The 18,672-nt window shown below is 37.7% G+C and overlaps 2 protein-coding genes across 3 annotated transcripts in view; one reads left to right on the top strand and one right to left on the bottom strand.

Annotated features, from left to right (window-relative positions):
• Window positions 1-17,306, top strand: part of LOC112043590 (malate dehydrogenase, mitochondrial-like) — a 221,788-nt gene extending 204,482 nt beyond the window's left edge. The window contains exons 1-8 of one of the 2 annotated variants that reach the window (XM_024079074.2): window positions 8,127-8,271; window positions 10,213-10,376; window positions 11,418-11,525; window positions 11,942-12,205; window positions 12,524-12,742; window positions 13,266-13,391; window positions 13,783-13,929; window positions 16,458-17,306. In XM_024079074.2, the coding sequence (XP_023934842.2) occupies window positions 8,202-8,271; window positions 10,213-10,376; window positions 11,418-11,525; window positions 11,942-12,205; window positions 12,524-12,742; window positions 13,266-13,391; window positions 13,783-13,929; window positions 16,458-16,652 (1,293 nt within the window). In that variant the 5' untranslated portion in view covers window positions 8,127-8,201 and the 3' untranslated portion in view covers window positions 16,653-17,306. Of the gene's footprint in view, window positions 1-8,126; window positions 8,272-10,212; window positions 10,377-11,417; window positions 11,526-11,941; window positions 12,206-12,523; window positions 12,743-13,265; window positions 13,392-13,782; window positions 13,930-16,457 lie in introns of those variants that run through there. The other variant, XM_052885382.1, reaches the window with a different exon arrangement.
• Window positions 1,763-6,672, bottom strand: LOC112043591 (uncharacterized). Its single transcript, XM_024079075.2, has 4 exons — window positions 5,703-6,672; window positions 5,563-5,631; window positions 4,122-4,211; window positions 1,763-2,150 (listed from the first exon to the last, which is right to left on the bottom strand). Exons 1-4 carry the CDS (start codon window positions 6,636-6,638, stop codon window positions 2,091-2,093), a joined length of 1,155 nt encoding a protein of 384 aa, XP_023934843.2. The 5' UTR covers window positions 6,639-6,672; the 3' UTR covers window positions 1,763-2,090.
• Window positions 17,307-18,672: the final 1,366 nt, after the last annotated feature.

The raw sequence follows: 18,672 nt of genomic DNA, 5'->3' as shown, positions 1-18,672 counted from the left end.
TCTTAAATATTGTATTATGTAATAATAACCAGTGCACAGTAAAACCAACTGTGGTTTGTGTTGCACTATGGTTAGGCTTAATTGAAACGTGTTTTTTGTAGAATAATAAATAAATAAATAAATCGAATCTTAAAAAATTATAGATATTAAGCGATCGACTTTTCTCAAGTTTACATAAACAATTTATAAACAGTAACTGTGCGACGTGTATGTCCGGGTGGTTGGTAGGGTAGGGGTAGGGTAGGGGTAGGGTAGGGGTAGGGGTAGTTGTAGGGTAGGGGTAGGGTAGGGTATGGGTAGGGTTAGGGTAGGGGTAGGGTAGGGGTAGGGTAGGGGTAGGGTAGGGTAGGGGTAGGGGTAGGGTAGGGGTAGGGTAGGGGTAGGGTAGGGGTAGGGTAGGGGTAGGGTAGGTGTAGGGTAGGGGTAGGGTAGGGGTAGGGTAGGGGTAGTTGAAAGTTTACGCGGACGAAGTCGCGGGCGTCCACTAGTTTCTAATATTTTTATGGACGATATATCGATAGTTCGATATTGCAACGTAGATATCGATACTCTATATTTTTTACTTTTAATTACTCTAATTTTAAATTTTATTTTTAACTTTTAATTACTCTTTATTTTTTAAGTTTTAATTTTTTATATCCCTCGCAAATTATTTAAACTAAAACATTATCAAACATAATCTACTGTACTATATTTATACTTTATTACGACTAAACAACTGAAGTTATTTAAACAAATACTTAACAGTTTAACGGCCTCCGTGGCGCAGTGGTTTGCGCGATGGATATACAAGAGGGAGGTCTTGGGTTCGATCCCCGGCTGGGCCGATTGAGGCTTTATTAATTGGCCCAGGTCTGGCTAGTGGGAGGCTTCGATCGTGGCTAGTTACCACTCTACCAGTAAATACGTACCGCCAAGCGATTTAGCGTTCCGGTACGATGTCTTTGGCTGACTTGCCTTTTGTCCTTTTTCCTCGTTAGGAGTTTTCCGCCACATTCCCGGTCGCGTTACCAGCCTCAGCCTTAACGGCAATATATTTGCATATTAGGATCATACATTTTAAGTTTTGAGATTCCGATAAAAAACACAAGTAACTATAATTATGTATACACACACTCTTTCTTTTCGTTAAACGTCAAAATGAAATGGGAACAGGGAATTAAAGACGTTAAGAGGTTAACCATTACACTACTCTATGAGTTAACTAAGACAAGCGCTACCTACCAACCTGGCGACCACGTGTCTGGATCTGGATACGTCAAGCGGAAACTAATCTGATTGGTGAACAGAGTGACAGAAGTTCCTGATTGGTATACAAAACAGGGAGTATGACGTCATATCACCGGATGCTGTAAAATATTTACCTGCCGAATAATACGCAGTTAATCTGCTTGTAAATAATATTAAGTCTCCAATAAAATTATAATAGTTTTATATATTATGATGTGATGTTAGAGTTGGGAAGTTACAATAATAAAATCAATTCAAACATTTATTTAACTACTTTCAATTACAGCATTCTAATAAATAGGTACACGTCACCACTCTAATAGTAGGTGGGGGGCGTCTTCTTATGGTCTTCTCTGATGGTCGTATACAAAGCACCGCAAAATAAATGAAAAGCAGATCGAATTCCAACATCATGTGGCGAAGTTTTCTTTCTTATAGGTAGATAACTGTATAAGATTTGCGTAAATTTGTAAATACCTTTGTATATATGATAAAATTTTATTTTTAATATTTTTTCTTCTCACGTTGTTATTTTTTAGTATGGCATTTTATTGTTTTTCCTTTTTATTTTAGTTAATTGTAATGTATTATTTTAAGTTTAAGTTATTATTATTGTTTATTTTAGTTAATAAGGTTGTTGTGTGTTGTGTTTGTGGCGGCTTCTGGTCAACGGTTCCAACTGAAAACCAGCGCTGCATGCTCTTTTTATTTAAAAAGTATGCAGCATTATGCTGAGTTGGATCCGTTTACTGGGTTGTGCCCCACATCGCAGGATATTTTTAAAGAACAAATTGTGTTTTGTGGCATAATTCTCTAATAAAGCTTTTTTCTTTCTTTCTTTCTTTCAAAATCTTGGGAATTTATATTTTTTTATCGAACTGTACTAAAATAATTAAATACATCGTCGCGGATGCCACCATCTGAAATATGAAAATGGAGTTATTATTGATCAAGGTAGGTTAGATTAGATCAGGGTAGGTGCGGCTGTCATGCGACATTATTGTAATAGGCTACTTGACACTTTTTTTTAGATGGTCTTAATTAGTTCATTTTATCGTTCTACTAGATTGAATTTTTTTTTAGGGGAAGGAATAGGAAGGATAGGGGTATGGTAGGGGTAGGTAGGATAGGGGTAGGGTACGGGTGGGGTAGGGTAGGGGTAGGGTAGGGGTAGCGTAGGGTTAGGGTAGGGGCAGCGTAGGATAGAGGTAGGGAAGAAGTTCACACAAGTAAAAGCGAAGCTTGACCGGGTCCGCTATTGAATATTTTTTGAGTTTTCGTTGGAGAGCAATAGAATATGATCGATACTGAGGCCCAAAACACTTTTTTGTTATTTCGTACTTATTTTGAAAATTTTTGTTGGAGGAGTTATATTATGATCAGTACTGAAGCCTACAATACTTTTTTGTTATTTTTTGTCTGCCTGTCTGTCAGTCTTTTTTACCGGACATCACGCTGAGACTACTGAATGAATTCAAATGAAACTTGACTCAAAACAAAGAAGGATATAGGATACCTTTGTCGCTAAAATAAAATCAGAAAGGGGTGAATTAGGTGTAGAAAGATTGTATGGAAAGTCCTTTATTTTTCAATGTACACACATTTCAACACTCTCGAATAGTAATTTACAGACGTTTTGAATTCCTGTACTTTATTGTTAATGGGCTCACCGTACTCCGAAGAGGTGTCGCTCTGTCATATTAGTGGACTAGAAGGGTATGAAATAGGGGTTGAAAGTTTAGAACTTGTATAAAGTTTTAGTCTGTTTTGTTTCAAGGTGGCTCCAAGATGTAATTCTCTATGTAATCTTACCAAATTTCATTTTAGCTATGAAAGGCAACAGACAAACATCTTACTTTCATAAATTATTATGATATTAGTATGGAGTACGAATAACTTTTTAATTAAGCGATCAATTATTATTGGATGGATTATTTATCCTACCTATAATAAAACCGTAGCAAGTCCAATTCTGTTCATTGAAGATATTTTGATTTTTTTTTGGAGGGCGGGAAAGAAGGGCATTATATTATGTACTAGCGGACGCCCGCGACTTCGTCCGCCCTTAGATCTTTTTAATCCAGCCCTTACAGTAGTATCGCTGTAAAAATGGAGTAACTTCTCTCGTTTTTCCAACATTTCTCTTTGCTCTTCCCTTGCTTTGCTCTGCTCCTTTTCATCGGAGCGTGATAAAAAGTAGCCTGCCCAGGAGTATGACGAATAATTGTTTCGTTAAAATCCGTCAAGTAGTTTTTGTTTCTATAACGAACATACAGACAAACAAAAATTTTACTGATTGCATTTTTGGCATCAGTATCGATTACTAATCGTAAAGTAAAAATAAGATAGTTATTTTGGAAATATATTTCATGTACAGAATTGACCTCTCTACAGATGTATTATAAGTATAGAAGATAAAAAATATATATTTTTTTATTTTTATCTGTACGTCTGTCCTTGTTTTTGTTGACCAGGCACTACCAGGTTTCACACTGAAATTACTGAATGAATTCAAATAAAACTTGGCACAATTTGCAACCATAATTCGAGGAAGGCGCGAAATTAAAATCGAGATGATGACGAGACGGGAGACGATTAAAATACTTAACAAATCCCAAATAAACTTAATAACTTTGGAATTTTACGGCCCCCATGGCTCCAGGGTTGTTGGAAAGGACAAAAAACTAAATTAATATTAAGGTAACTTTACTCTTTCATAATCCTACAAAAAATCATATTTTTGTTGACTCCATTTCCATTTTCCATCCATTTTTGTCAACAAAAATACGCAGACAAAAAAAAATGATTTTGGCTTTAATATCGATATTAATAAGACTTACGACGTAAAAAATGAAAACTTATATTATATTATGACAAGAAAAATAACTTACATTATACATGAGTGTAGCATCAAGTGGAAAATACTCGTATACAGTCATCTCAATACGTTGATACGACATAAGTGACGAAAAGTGTTGAATCTGTCAATTATATAAATTTTTAAAATTTAAATGCAGGGCAAAGCACATTTTGGCAAAATAGCTTTAAGAGCGCGCAGAGTCGGTACGATAGGGATAAAATTCGAAGCGCAAACGAGACGCCGAATTATGACTTTCACATGAGTGAAAAGCACGGAGCGATTGACGCGCGACGCAAATTTTATTGACGTTGCAAGTAAATTAAACAACATAACGAAAAACAAAATGGCCATGTTCAAGATATATACCTAATTTTCTATACAAAACAAAAATTTAAGAAAATAAGTTATATAATATAATATAATATAATAAGTAAGTGCTTTTCCTGAGATTGAAAGCAAAATGTGAGCAAAACATGTATTTTTCAAAAAAATAAACTATCGAGAAAAGTTTTACAAATTGTGTATTTTGTATAGTCATAACGAAGCTAACACTTTGAAATTAACAGAATCTGAGATCCAGAACCATTTGTAACCACCAAATTACATATTGCACACTCTTAACGACCTGGCCAGAGCTCCTTAGAGGGTTTTATGCAGCTTAGACCCACCCCGCTGCATCAACGCAGGTTGACGGAATTAGGGTAATTATGACTCTATAACGGCTACATGTGAGATATTAATGATAATGACTTGTAGTCAGGTATTCGTAGATCATTTATTACAACTGATTACTATCAAGTTAATTTTTAGAGAGTAGCTTCATCTTGATGAGACGATCAACTTTTTTATTTACAAAAATTCTTGATTCTGGTAGCTAACTGAGTTACCAGGAAATGAAAATTTCTGTGCGACGGAAAGAGATATGTCCTACAATGTAATTTGTAGGACATTGTGGCTGTTAAGTTGTATAACTATTAATGAAGCAACAGTAAAAAAACCTCTGGTTAGTAACAACTTTTGGTAAACTACCCTCCTCCCAACTTGTATCAATACCGAGGTTATTAAAAGTTGTTACTAACCAGCTGTTAACGCAAGGAAAGCGCTACAATTTTTATTTATTTTGAATCTTCATCATCATTAACAAACCATATTCGACTCACTGTTGAGCACGAGTCTCCTCTCAGAATTAGAGGGATTAGGCGTTAGTCCACCACGCTGGCAAAATGCGGATTGGCAGACTTCACAGACGTAGCGAATTAAGAAAATTTTCAGGTATGCAGGTTTACTCACGATGTTTTAACTTCACGGTTTGAGACACGTGATATTTAATTTCTTAACTGAAAAATTTAAGGTGCATGCCTCGGACCGGATTCGAATCTACGCCCTCCGAATCCAAGGCAGAGGTCGTAATAGTGTTCTGTTTTAATATCTTTATTAAAAATTTAAAAAATAATGACTGTGTGTAATATTACCTCCAGTAACCATCTTAAATCCTGATTGTCAGTTGGAATGTTGTGCAACGTTTGACCGATTCTCAACGCCTGAAAAATATTCCATGTTGGTAATTTAGCATATTAAAACAAAATTACCTTTTTATTTAACCGAAACACACCTCTAGTTTTAACAAATTTCCAGCATACGCTAGTAAATAAATTTTTAAAATTTGATAAACAATCCAAATAGAACAATTTATGACGTCATGTGTGGTAAGGCTCCTTTCCACCACAATACCATGGTAGATAATGTGGGCCTCACTCACCATCGAGTGGAAGCACTGTATTGCAGTTGCCAGAATAGGCCCCTGGAATGCCTCATTTATATACGATTTCATTTCGAACGCTTTGACATAAGCTAACTCCATCTGTCGCAGCGTAACCAAGTGTTTGGGTTTAACCTTTATAACTCCATCAGAGAGACTCCTCTTATCTCTTACAAGTTCCGAGCAATGCTCGTTTATATTGTTCAATAAAGCGACCACCAACATGACAAGAACATAATATAAAGCCAATGTAACAAACTGTATTATTTGAGCTAAATTAAAAGTCATAGCGACAAGGATCATTTTCCACAAGCTATTGTCTCGTGTGAAGTTGATAGCGACTTGTAGGATTACAACTGTAACGAGACTGCCCATTGCAACGAAGTTTACTTGAAATTTTAGACGAGAAAGAATATTCTGATGTCTCCTGTTAGGCGGCGTATCGTACCACGTTGTGGTCAACGTATTTAATATTTTCAAATAATACGCTCGGTTGAGAAAAACACTAGTGTATGCAACCGCGCAAAAGACAACCAGTGACACTAACTCCAGTACATAATTAATTTGTGTCATTATCACTTCGGTCATCGATACATTTTCGCTGGATACAAACACGTCTTGAATATGCAAAGCGAGAAATGCGAGAGCAACTAACACCACCGAAATACCGCATAACGAATTAACGTACACCGATTTACGATTGATTATGAAATAGTTCGTGTGATCTTGAAACTTTATCCTGTAAGGGAATAGTCCGAACAATGATGCAACAATGTATATCGGCTTCATGATTTCTTGTATGAGAAGAACTTTGTTTTCTCGTTTCTTTGGAATATAATCCTTTGAGAAAGCGAACATTTTAAATATAGACACGACTTAGTAAACGCATGGCATACTTTGTTCTAAACGCTATCGAACGACATAGGTTTCTGCATGCATATCAAAAAATTGCTGTCGTTTGTATAAAAAATTACTGTTATTATGTAATGAAAAATTCATATTTTAGCGGTAAATAAAGGCGCAACACGCTAATCAAGCTTTTACAGCCATGTTTTTCTATGGTCTGTCGATGTAACCCTGAAAAGCGTGATTTCATTTTAATATCCATGCATTATTTTTATAATTGTTTGCTCGATAATCGATAATGTATATTAGTATGAACGTAATGTAGTAGTGTGAACGTGTAATTGCTACTGCTACCGGTTTCTTTTCTACTTTAATTATAGCTCTTATTAATTCATGAAAAATTAATGAATTAATTTTTTTTTTAATTCATTATCTATAACCACTCAATAAACATACAGAATGAGACGAACAAGCTGCGTGGTGAGGCCGAAAAAACCCAAACGTCACTTGTATCCTTGACATCTGAATATACAAACTCATTTCATAATTTGTAACAACAATTACGTAATTTAATATACCTAATAATCAATAATTACGAATAGAAAAATACTCCACTTACTACTTCTTTAGTTTTTTTAGTTGAACAGTTCTTAAAATATTTAAAAACATAAGACGCTATTTTTCTTGAACAATATTGGAAATTACTGATGCGTGTCGTGCTGACGTGAGAAGGTATTCGTTTTTGAATTTTGTATTTGGAGCGGCTACGACACCGTCGTGTTCCGCACGCTCTATCTGCCTAATAATGTTAATCTGTGCATGTGTTCATTACCTACAAATATGTAAAAGTAAATTAAAACGTCTGTCAGTGTTTTCACAAATGCTATTTATTATTTTCATTATTGCTTATTGTTTTCACGATACTATTTTTTTAATTTTTGCCTGTCTGTGTGTAAGGGATCTATCTCTGTCTCTGGTTTCACTGAAAGATAGAGGAGGCTATTGAAAGAAATATATGGTACTTTGTGATCCGAAAATATCCATGGATCTCGTGGAATTCTCGAGAATCTGAATTTCACGTGGACAAAGTCGCGGGCGTCCGATAGTATGTAATGTTTAAAATTAATAATTACCTATCAAGACTAAAAACTAATCGGATTAATAACTATCAAAACTAATTCCAAAAACCCTAAAAACAAAAGTTCACTTAAATATAAAAATATTTTGACTTGTGTGAAGTTGGACTTCTTTATTTTTTTTTTTCAATACAAAAATGAATAATATGAACTTCTCTGTCATGTTACCATCTGCCAATAATTATCTATTTGTATAAAAACCACTAAAAATCTGTAAAAAAATGAAATAAAATATAAATAAACAAATTAAATAAAAATGCTTTCCAAATTTTCAGTGTCTTCCTTGTTTATGAGTCATATATCATTAAACTCAAACAAACTTTCAAGATTTTCGAATTATCCAAGTTTGTACCGTTTGTACAATGAACGCATGAAACGAGCTTACAGTAATTGTCCGGATGGTATGAAAGTGACCATTTGTGGTGCTGCAGGCTGCACAGGTACATTCTTTGATTGAAAAAAATAGCTGAGTACTTATAAGGATGGAACCTTTATGACGCGTTTCGGAAATAAGTTGCCGTTGTTGCTACGTGTGACGTGACAGTGATGGTACCATTATTTTGTGTTAGAGGAAACACACTGAGCAGGTCCCAGGACTTGTGACCTTAGGAGTAGGCTTGAGGGATCCTTTTAGAATGCATAAATACTCATCTTCCTAGCTCGACATGTTCTCTATGCCCACACTAAACAATTTATGATTAACTATTACAACACATGCACAGAATCACTAACGTGATAATCAGCATGACGGTGTCCACGCTGCCCAACAGAAAAACTGAGCTCAAGTCATCAAATACCCTCTTATTTACCAACACTGATAGCTTTCATCCACAAGAACATAAATGTATTCGGCATTTCTTCTCATAGATATGTGCTCCATGCTCCTGGTAGTTTATCTTGATTTTTAATAAGTTGTACGATGTAAATAAGGTTCTTTGAATAAATTTAAAGTAATAATTTAATATAGAAGGGCGGTGAATAGCCATGCTACGCCACTGCTACGGCTAACCTGAATCGTAATCGAAAGATTGAGCCATGCCCATATTTATTGTAGTGCCGCTAGTCCGCCTATACTGTGTCGTATCGGCGTAACACAAGTGTTTAACTTTTCGGTCTTTGGAAAAGATATTTTAAAACAACTCCCCATCACTCATACCCCGACTCCTCATAGGTATCTACACAGTAGCAGAGAGAAGCATTAGAGTGAATGAATATTTTGATCCTAAAGGTTCCATGGAAGAAGTGTTAGTGGTTGATCCATCATTAGCGTACCACATGCTGAGTAGTGACCATTTTGGTACTAATTATTTTTTGGTAATAATTTGGTACTTTTTTCAAAATTCCTTTTTTGGTGTCTTCTGTGTTTATGTGTCAAATAAACAAATTTTCTTTCTTTGCATTAGAAGTGGGAAAGGAAATATGGCAGTGCTCCGCTGGTGAATTCATCCCCAGCATTTTGGTACCACACATATCACTACAATATACTAATTCGTTTTCTATTTTTTCATTTTAGTAACTTTATTTTACTAGTTAACGCCCCGTGGTTTCATTCGCGTTGTTCCTGTTTCCGTGAGAATACGAAAGATAAAATATAGACACACACAAATGACGTGGCTTTCTAGTGGTAAACAATTTTTAAAAGCGGTTCGCAGAAGGTCCAGACATTACACACATAATACCACAAACTTGGTCAGTCAGTGAGTTGGAGTGAGTTGATCAAACAGTGGACGTCCATCAGCCGATGGACGTTCACTGCAGGACATAGGCCTTTTTGGGGACTTCCAAACATCACGATACTGAGCCACCTGCATCCAACGAATCCTTGCGACTTGCGTGATGTCGTCAGTCCACCTGGCGGGGGGTCGACTAACAATGCTCTTTCTAGTGCGGGGTCGCCATTCCAGCACTTTGGGACCCCAACGTCCATCGGCTCTTTGAATTATGTGCAGCGCCAATTGCCACTTAAGCTTCGCAACTCGTTGAGCTATGTCAGTGACTTTGGTTCTTCTCCTCATTTCTGATTCGATCACGATACTCCTAACATAGCTCGTTTCATCGCCCGCTGTGTGACTCTGAGCTTTCTTATGAGGCCCATAGTTAGCGACCAAGTCTCGGAACCATAAGTCACCACAAACGTTACCTCTTTATAATATTAGTAGAATTTGGCTAATTAAAGTAGAGACTGAAATCGCCCGCCAAATTTAAAAAATCATTAAACAAATTAAAAAAAATATGCGTTTACATAATTTGTTTAAATTTTTTTTTTGTACATTAATATATTACTACCTATACTTTAAGTATTAAACTCAGTTATTCCAATATTTCCAGTATAATTTTGAGAATTTACTTCGATTTTCTTCAAATTCTTCCTGTAATTACAGGTCAACCTCTAGCTTTGCTGCTAAAACAATGTCCCCTGCTAGACGAGATAGCTCTGTACGACATCTGCGCCACATGCGGCCAGGGTATGGAGCTCAGCCACGTCGACACCAAGTGCAAAGTCTCCTCGTTTTCTGGCCGACACATGCTCTGTGATGCTCTTAAGGTAAATGACCAAATCGAGCAAAGACCGTAGATGGCTAACAATTGTGTCTGTTTCTTCTCTTCCTTTTATCATACACTAGCTGACGCCGCGCGGTTTTACCCGCGTGGTTCCCGTTCCCGTAAGAAAACGGGGATAATATAAAGACTATAACCTTCCTCGATAAATGGGCTATCTAACACTGAAAGAATTTTTCAAATCGGACCAGTAGTTCCTGAGATTAACGCGTTCAATCAAACAAACAAACTCTTAAGCTTTATATACTAGTATAGATATAGATATGTTTGAAGTAATTACTTCATATGGAAAGGTAAACCGTATGTAGCGTGACGCGAGGGCGCGTTAACATTCAACGTATCCGTCATTATTGAATACGATGTTCACAAGCAAATTAGCAGTATACCGCAGCTATTCTACCAGGATGGACGTTGTCGTGCTGTATTTGTACATACGCCGACGGAGAAGGAAAAATCGACGTTACTGGCATTATCCACTCTTGGCACTAAGACATACAGAAGGAAGACCTCATGAGTCAGTTCCAAGACTCAAAATTCCCCGTCACCCCCGCTCAGTGGCGTGCACACCCATAGATGCAAAAATCCCCTGCCTACCCTGAGAACTCACTACGAACTTGTATTGCGATAGGAATTTTACATTTTGCACCTCTAGTGCATACCTTAGTTAAAAACCCTGTGCACGCCACTGCCCCCGCTGCCAACTGTATACTGAACACTGAAGTCGCTCTTTACAACTCCATGCGCCATCGATGGAAAAAACGTATCCGATAAAACGGATCAGTAAAACGGATCAGTAAAACGGATCAGTAAAACGGAGACCATGTGTGAACGTGCACGTATGCGCCACTCTGTTTAGTTTCACTTTGTCTCACGCATACGGCAACAGGTTTCAGTTATCACTTCTGTCGAGCGTCCAAGACCCACACGGTTTGTTTTAATTTTCCTGGCTTTAATACAGGGCTTGATTCTAGAACAAAATTCATCGGTATATTGAGGAACAGAATTTATATTGTATTATTTGTTACAGGGTTCAAAGATCGTCATTATAGTCGCAAGGAACAACTGTGACACTTTTGAAAACAATGCTCCCATCATAACGGAAATCACTCTCCAGATTTGCAACACCTGTCCAACGGTAATGCGTTGAGTGTCTTAATAGTTTCTCTTACTCTATATTACATAGCTCGTAAGCCGCCAGGAAACCGATCATTTGATTTGGTCGATGCTGCGTTTAGGACCTGTGACATCAGCAAAACCATCATATATTACAAAACCTGGAAGTATGACAGCACATTCTTTCCTATCTTAGGTAAGTACGATAGGCAACTATGTAAGATGGTGACGTATGGTAATAGGTTTTGGGTTTCAAAGGTCCAAACTCCAGTCCAATAAAATCCAAATCCAGATTCTCAATCGTCCAAATACAAATCGTATTTTTTCTAAACATTCTTCAGTAAACTATAAAAAATCATGTCCCCATTCAGCAGATAATTGTCTGCTTAGTGCCATCGATTAGCTACGAAGCTAACTGTTTAAATTATTCTTTTCCAGGCTTTCACCATAGTAGCAACAGAGCCCGTAGAGAGTATGGTGCCCATAGTGAGCGAGATACAGCGTCTGCGCGCCTCCTACAACCCGCGCAAGTTACTGGGCTGCGTGGAGCTAAACTGCGTGCGCGCCAACAGCGTGCTGGCGGACTTCCTGCGCGCGCCGCCCGAGGCTGTCCGCGTGCCCGTCGTCGGCGGTGCCACTCCGCAGACTATGGTGCCGGTGCTGTCCGCTGCCGTGCACCCGTGCAAGATATCACAGGAACAGGTAGTTCATCATCAGCAGCACTTCCTGCGCGCGCCGCCCGAGGCTGTCCGCGTGCTCATCGTCGGCGGTGCCACTCCGCAGACTGGTGCCGGTGCTGTATGCTGCCGTGCACCCGTGCAATATGTCATCATTACGTAATATGAGCGAAATATATGCCGATGACAACAAGAGCCATGAGTCTATGAAAAATCGCAGTTCCCACTCCTCTCCAGTAGTAACAGTAGTAAGAAGCAGATTTTTAGCAGATGCATATTAATTTAACGCAGATCTATATTCCCAAAATAGTTTCTACTTGTTCATCATTAAAAACACCAACAGACTGAATGTGTAACATCGTGCATCATGGGCGGCACGGAGGCGGTGTGCGAGGCGAAGGGGTGCGCGACGGCGACGCCCTGCCTGGCCGGCGCCTACGCCGTGGCACGCACCACCATCAACGTGGTGAAGGGGCTACAGGGGCGCAAGGACGTCATACAGTGCGCGTACGTCGACAGCCTGGGAACTTGCGCGCCTAACTGTCAGTTCTTCGCTAGCGAGGTGAGGACTAAAAAAAATCAATAAAAAATGGCACGAACTCCAAAGTAATAACAGAATAGTAAAGAAATAATGTTATTTTGAAAATTTCGTAGGTATGATCTACGCACTGCTTTTCGCTTATTGTAATTTCTTTCATACTTTTTATTTTCATTGAAAACACTTTTGACTTTTTCAAATATTAATCAAATTAAAACTTTTATTTTACGAAACGACTACGATTGAGGTTTCGAAAATACAAAGGCGTGGAAATCACTAGGAACAGATGAAGGAGGCTAGGCCTTCGGAGATCCGCAGAAGAACAAAGTGACCGACATAGTTCAACGTGTCGCGAAGCTGAACTGGCAATTGGCGGGGCACATGAAGAGCGGATGGACGTTGGGGTCCCAAGGTGCTGGAATGGCAACCCCGCACTAGAAAGCGCAACCAGGTAGATTGACCCCTACAAAAGGCCTATGTCCTGCAGTGGACGTCCATCGGCTGATATGTTGATGATGATAATGATAAAAATATCTAAATATTGCAGGTAGTATTAGGCCCGTCTGGAATCGAAAGGAACTTGGGTATTCCAGAGTTGTCGAAGTTTGAATGTTGTCTTCTGTGCAACTGCTTGCCGTATGTGAGGAATGAAATCGCTCGAGCAATATGGCTGGTAATATAATCTTGAAACTATTTAAATAGTCAATAATTATTACGCAGTGACCATAATATATTATTATTGATAAAAATTATCTTTGAATTATATTTTAGTAGCTCACCCGACTGACTTGGTCCTGTAGGTACGCATCCGCAAATTGGCATACCAATTATTCACGACCATATTGTGTCAAGATTTGTAGTCAATTTGCCATTTTGAAATACTTATCAGAGAAACAATGTCACAATCTGACATCTATACTTCGCGCCAGGAAACAAGTCCCGTAGACGCAAGTCATTGTCATTTGGTAATGGCGGTCTTAATGTCATTTGTGTCGTTTACCTCTATACATAATTGATAATGTAGTGCAGACTTTCTTTCGAATACCGCGTACCTACTGTCGCAGGTGTACACAATGTGCCAACAATGCTGCTCCCCCACGTGTGTGGCACATCCCGGCACGTGCTTCACGCCGCCCACCGTGCCGTGCGTGCCGCCCACCAACTGGACGTGCGACTTCCCCGACCCCTGTCGAGACGAGTATCTCGCCTCAGTAAGTACTTATTTCATTAGCAACCCCTTTTCGGTTCACTTTTGAGCTCGAGTGGAGACTCGTGTCATAACATTCTCATTCATCCGAGACTCCTCTCATTCCGAGAGGAGTCTCGGAATCAGAGGGGTTATGCCAATAGTTCACCACGGTGGTTCAATTCGGATTGGCAGACTTTACACACGTAGCGAAATAAAAAAACTCTCATGTATGCAGGTTTCCCTTCACCGTTTGAGACACGTGATAATTAATTTCTTAAAATGCCTCCCTCCTAACAAGTTAGCCCGCTTCCATCTTATACTGCATCATCACTTACCATCAGGTGAGATTGTAGTCAAGGGCTAACTTGTAAAGAATAAAAAAAAAAAAAATGCACATGACTGAAAAGTTGAAGGTGCATGCCTCGGACCGGATACGATCCTACGCCCGGAAAAGAAGGAGAATTGTATCTACTAGGCTATCAGGGCTGTCAACAAGAGATCTCTATGACACTGGGATGAAACAAGCCTTGTAGGTTTTGTCTGATAACACCTGGCACCCAAGAAATTCCGTGACGATCTGCGCTCTCTTATGACCACATCACCACACGCCCAGCAAAGGCTCGTGCATCATCTATGGGCGCCTATCGCCTTAGACCATTAATAACTGGACGCGGTTCGCACCCAAATTCACCAACAAAAAAGTCTGTCATTTTTTGAGGGGGACGAGGTAAACTCACACATCGAAAACATTTAACACCATTAAGTATATTCTGTGTCCATACACTACACACAACTATAAATTTGACTCGCAATACACACACGCGTAATTTTTACACACACTAACAAACACATTGTGCACAGTAAAAATATATACAAGCAGTATACTCGGCCGTATTTTTGAAATAAATACTTACAGCGCGCGGTACGTAAACATGTGATAGGGCTGCCTGCCTCCAGCATTTTAATTACATTTGTCAACTTTGTATTTCCATTTAGTTTTGTGATTGTAAATATACTTTTTTTATGTAAACAAATAAAATATTTTGTAAATTGTAGTAAAATAGGAAGTGATCAATAAAATGCGTGTTGTTTTTTGATTGGTAGATTTAAATAAGGCTGATACTAATCAATGACCTTGAAGGATAGGTCGTATTCATATGTTTATTTTGGTGATGCCATCTAGGTATTACCTCCACACTAACCAAACTAACCAAATATTAAAAAACCGGTCAAGTGCGTGTCGGGCCACGCGCAGTGTAGGGTTCCGTAGATTATGTTAGCCCTTTAATCCCTTATGTTTTTCTCAATTTCAAAGCCTTTATTATTCCTTACATTATTACATTAAACAAGTTTTTTTTTCTATGTTAGTATATTGTTAATGTATCTGTTTTAAGTTTAGTATGTTAGTGAGTTAGTCTTATTTCTAATTAATAAAATCTATTTAACTAGTAAGTTGAAATTGAAATTGAGGTATAGCTCGCGTTTCGACCTCTAATATGAAGTCAAACTACTGCTTGCATATTTACTGCGACATTGCTTAGACTATCAACACAGATTAAATACACAGATTAAATACATAAAATATTCGAATACTGATCGATGTTTAGCTGTTTCGTCAAAATAATCGATTCTTTTTATAAATTGTTTTTATTAAAAATTTGATAAAATTAAGGTTTAAATACTTTCAAATGAAACGTTACTCCATCTTTTACTAAACTACAAGTTTTTAGCCGTTTTTATGCCATTTAACTACACAAACCGGCATTTTTAGGGAGCTCCTTACACGACGAAAACGATTACAACAATGAAACATCGATTCTGTAGCAACAGTTTTTATAAACGCATTAGATCATAGATTTTTGATCTTTGCCAGAAGGGTAACGGTTAGCGAACCACGTCCAGTTATTAATGGTCTAAGCCTATCGCCCAATGTCTGATAGGCTTAGAAATTTAGAAACGAACGATGTCATAGCGCTATAACTTTACAGAATGCAGGAGCTGGGCCTGTAGCCATTTGTCACATCGATTCTTTCTACAAACGCTAACGCTTGGAAAACTACAAAAATGTATGGGAATGATAGATTTTAGAATTTAAACTATCGGAATGATAGATCCTGTCGATAACTTGCTCACGTGACTTATTGATAGCAAATGTCATTCCCATACATTTTTTTTAAATTTTCGAAGCATTGGCGATCGTAGAAAGAGAATCGACGTGCCACATGGCTACAGGCCCTGGTTCTTTACTATCAACTTCCGAATAGGTTACCAGTTGCTTAATTATGAAGTACCTAAGAATATACAATTTTTCATTTTCGTCTGGATGCTTTCCCAATTTAGAATAGCTGACCTATTCACTAATTTGGTCTTTAATAACAACCTTTTAAAACATCAAACATCAAATCAAATAGCCGCCACATATTTCTACTACTACTACTAGCTGACGCAGTGCAGTTTCATCCGCGTGGTTCCCGTACCTGTAGGAATACAGGGATAATATATACTACTGGTTACTACTGGTTTCCATCAATGATGTTTTATTTGATACAGATATGCCGCGAGATGACCTGCATGTGCGGTTCTACGGAGCTGTGCTGGAGGCCGCGCGACGTAGAGTTTGACGCCAACCGCGCACTTAACCTCACTCACCAGATGCCTATGAAGAGTCCAGCTTGTAGCACGTGCAATGTGCCCAAGAGTGTTCGAATCGAGCAGATCTATAGGGATCGTGTCAAAGAATCGTGACCGCACAGATTTATACCACAATTATTCATTGCAATTTACAAGCTGTCACGTTCTTTATCGACTGTTTAGGCTGTGTTCAGATGACAAACATCTAACGCGCGATTTATTGTTGCGCGTTTGGATATAGACTCGTACTATAATTGTATACATACTGTCAAAAACAAAACGCGCGTCACAGCAGGTATCTAGTCTAAACAGTAGAAGTCAATTTATTCCGGGAAGTGCGTTTGGCTTTCGATGAAGTGATGAGATGACCCACCTAGCGTGTTTGTGAATAAACTGAAGATTCGTTTCGTTTTGTATAATATGTAGTCTGTTATTTAGTTAATGAGCAGTACTTCAAAACAACGCGCTGTTTTTAAATTGTCTAATAAGAAATACCAGTAAAATCTGTAGGTTTCTCAACATTGCATCCAAAACTAGATGAACTTTTAACCATGGACATTGACAGAAATACCAGTTCCTCGCTTTACCGTCGTCATCGTCTATTTATCTTTTCTTAGAGATGAAAAAGCCATTTATTATAGATTCGTAATTATACCTATTTTTTAACTAATATAACGCTATTCTAGAACGTCATTTTTTAAACTCAGTGTGAGTTTCGAATTTGTCTTTACCTCTCTCTGGTATGGACAGTGACGAATTCGAGACTCACACAGTTTAACGCGCGATTAGTGTTTGGTTATCTGAAAATGCCCTTAATTTGTGCAGATGTTAATTAATTCAAGTATTTATTAAATGTATTTAAAAACGTTTTATAGCAATTATACGTGTTTTATTATTATGTAGCAGCAGATCCCACGACTTCATCCGCGTGATATTTTTCATATTCCTAGCTTTTTATGTAGATACCTCCAATCTCGTTGAAACGACGTTATGCAAGCCGTAGAGAGAGAAGTCAATAGACAACTGATTGGCGTGTTGTTGTAACTCAAAAGCTTTTTTAATAAAATTGACGTTATCCATGGAGCATAAAAAAATTGCTTGTGATACCTACCACAAAAACTCTACAGCTCGGATTAATATAAATCCGAGCTATAGAGTTTTTGTGTAACTTTAAAATAACCGGCCACGTGCGAGTCTGACTTCGTAAAATTATCTATTAAAACAGCAAAAAAAACCTTAAATATTTCTTTTTTTTCTGTTTTTTTAGTAGGCATTTGTTGTTGTCGTGGCAACAAAAAAGATACTGTGAAAATTTCAACTAACCATCACGGGTCTTGAGATTTAGACTGGCGAATAAGTCAATGCTGACGACAAACGGACGGACTGACAAAGGGACAGACGAATTGACGGACAGACGGACTGATGAACAAACGAGCGGAAGGGCATCGAGTCATTATCAATGGGATCCCGTTTGGGTACGGAGACCTAAAAAAAGATGCTTCCATTCCTTTATAGTTGAAAATCTGTGGAAAATAGTAGACTAAACGAGTATCCAACCAAGCTGCGAGTTTTAAAATTTAGTAGAAAGTATACATATGTACAACGCAAATAAAAAGTTTTTATAGATCAAAGAGAAAATATAATAATGCAACACTAAAAGAAAACCAAAATGAACTATAAAAATGAACAAAAAAAATGACAAAATTCTAAGATTTTTGAGTCGTAAGAGATAATAATCAGTTAATTATTTTTTTTATTTTATCGTGCACGTTGCAAACCTTGTCTGTAAAGTTATTGAGCAAACTTCTTAACTTGGATTCGGCCTAGAAGAATTATATTTATTAGAAACGTATAGAAACAATATGTTAATTAGATATATCTGGCTAATGGCTATTTACCGTTTCACAATTAAAATTCTCACCCTTCAGTTCTTCAATTTTAGATTTACTTGTCTTTAAGCGTTTCTGTAAAAATAAAAAAAAAATGTAAATATTCATTCATACATAGTACATTTATATTACAAAATGTAAATAGAAAATCCGGACCCTGGATATATTAATGCTTATCCCAGATGGCTGCCGCACAGACTTTTGTAAAGAGTTCAAAGATTTCTGAAAGTATAAAAAATGCATAA

Source organism: Bicyclus anynana, chromosome 14 (genome assembly GCF_947172395.1).
Source record: "Bicyclus anynana chromosome 14, ilBicAnyn1.1, whole genome shotgun sequence".
Classification (NCBI taxonomy): Eukaryota; Metazoa; Arthropoda; class Insecta; order Lepidoptera; family Nymphalidae; genus Bicyclus; species Bicyclus anynana.
This window is presented reverse-complemented; position numbering and strand designations above follow the sequence as displayed.

Excerpts from the sequence above, each read along its gene's own strand:
- LOC112043591 (XM_024079075.2), bottom strand. The coding sequence starts at position 6,638 with ATGAAGCCGATATACATTGTTGCATCATTGTTCGGACTATTCCCTTAC. Across the intron at positions 4,212-5,562 it reads ATTTAAGATGGTTACTGGAG|ATTCAACACTTTTCGTCACT; the intron begins GTAATATTACAC and ends TATAATTGACAG. Across the intron at positions 2,151-4,121 it reads ATGCTACACTCATGTATAAT|ATGGTGGCATCCGCGACGAT; the intron begins GTAAGTTATTTT and ends TTCATATTTCAG.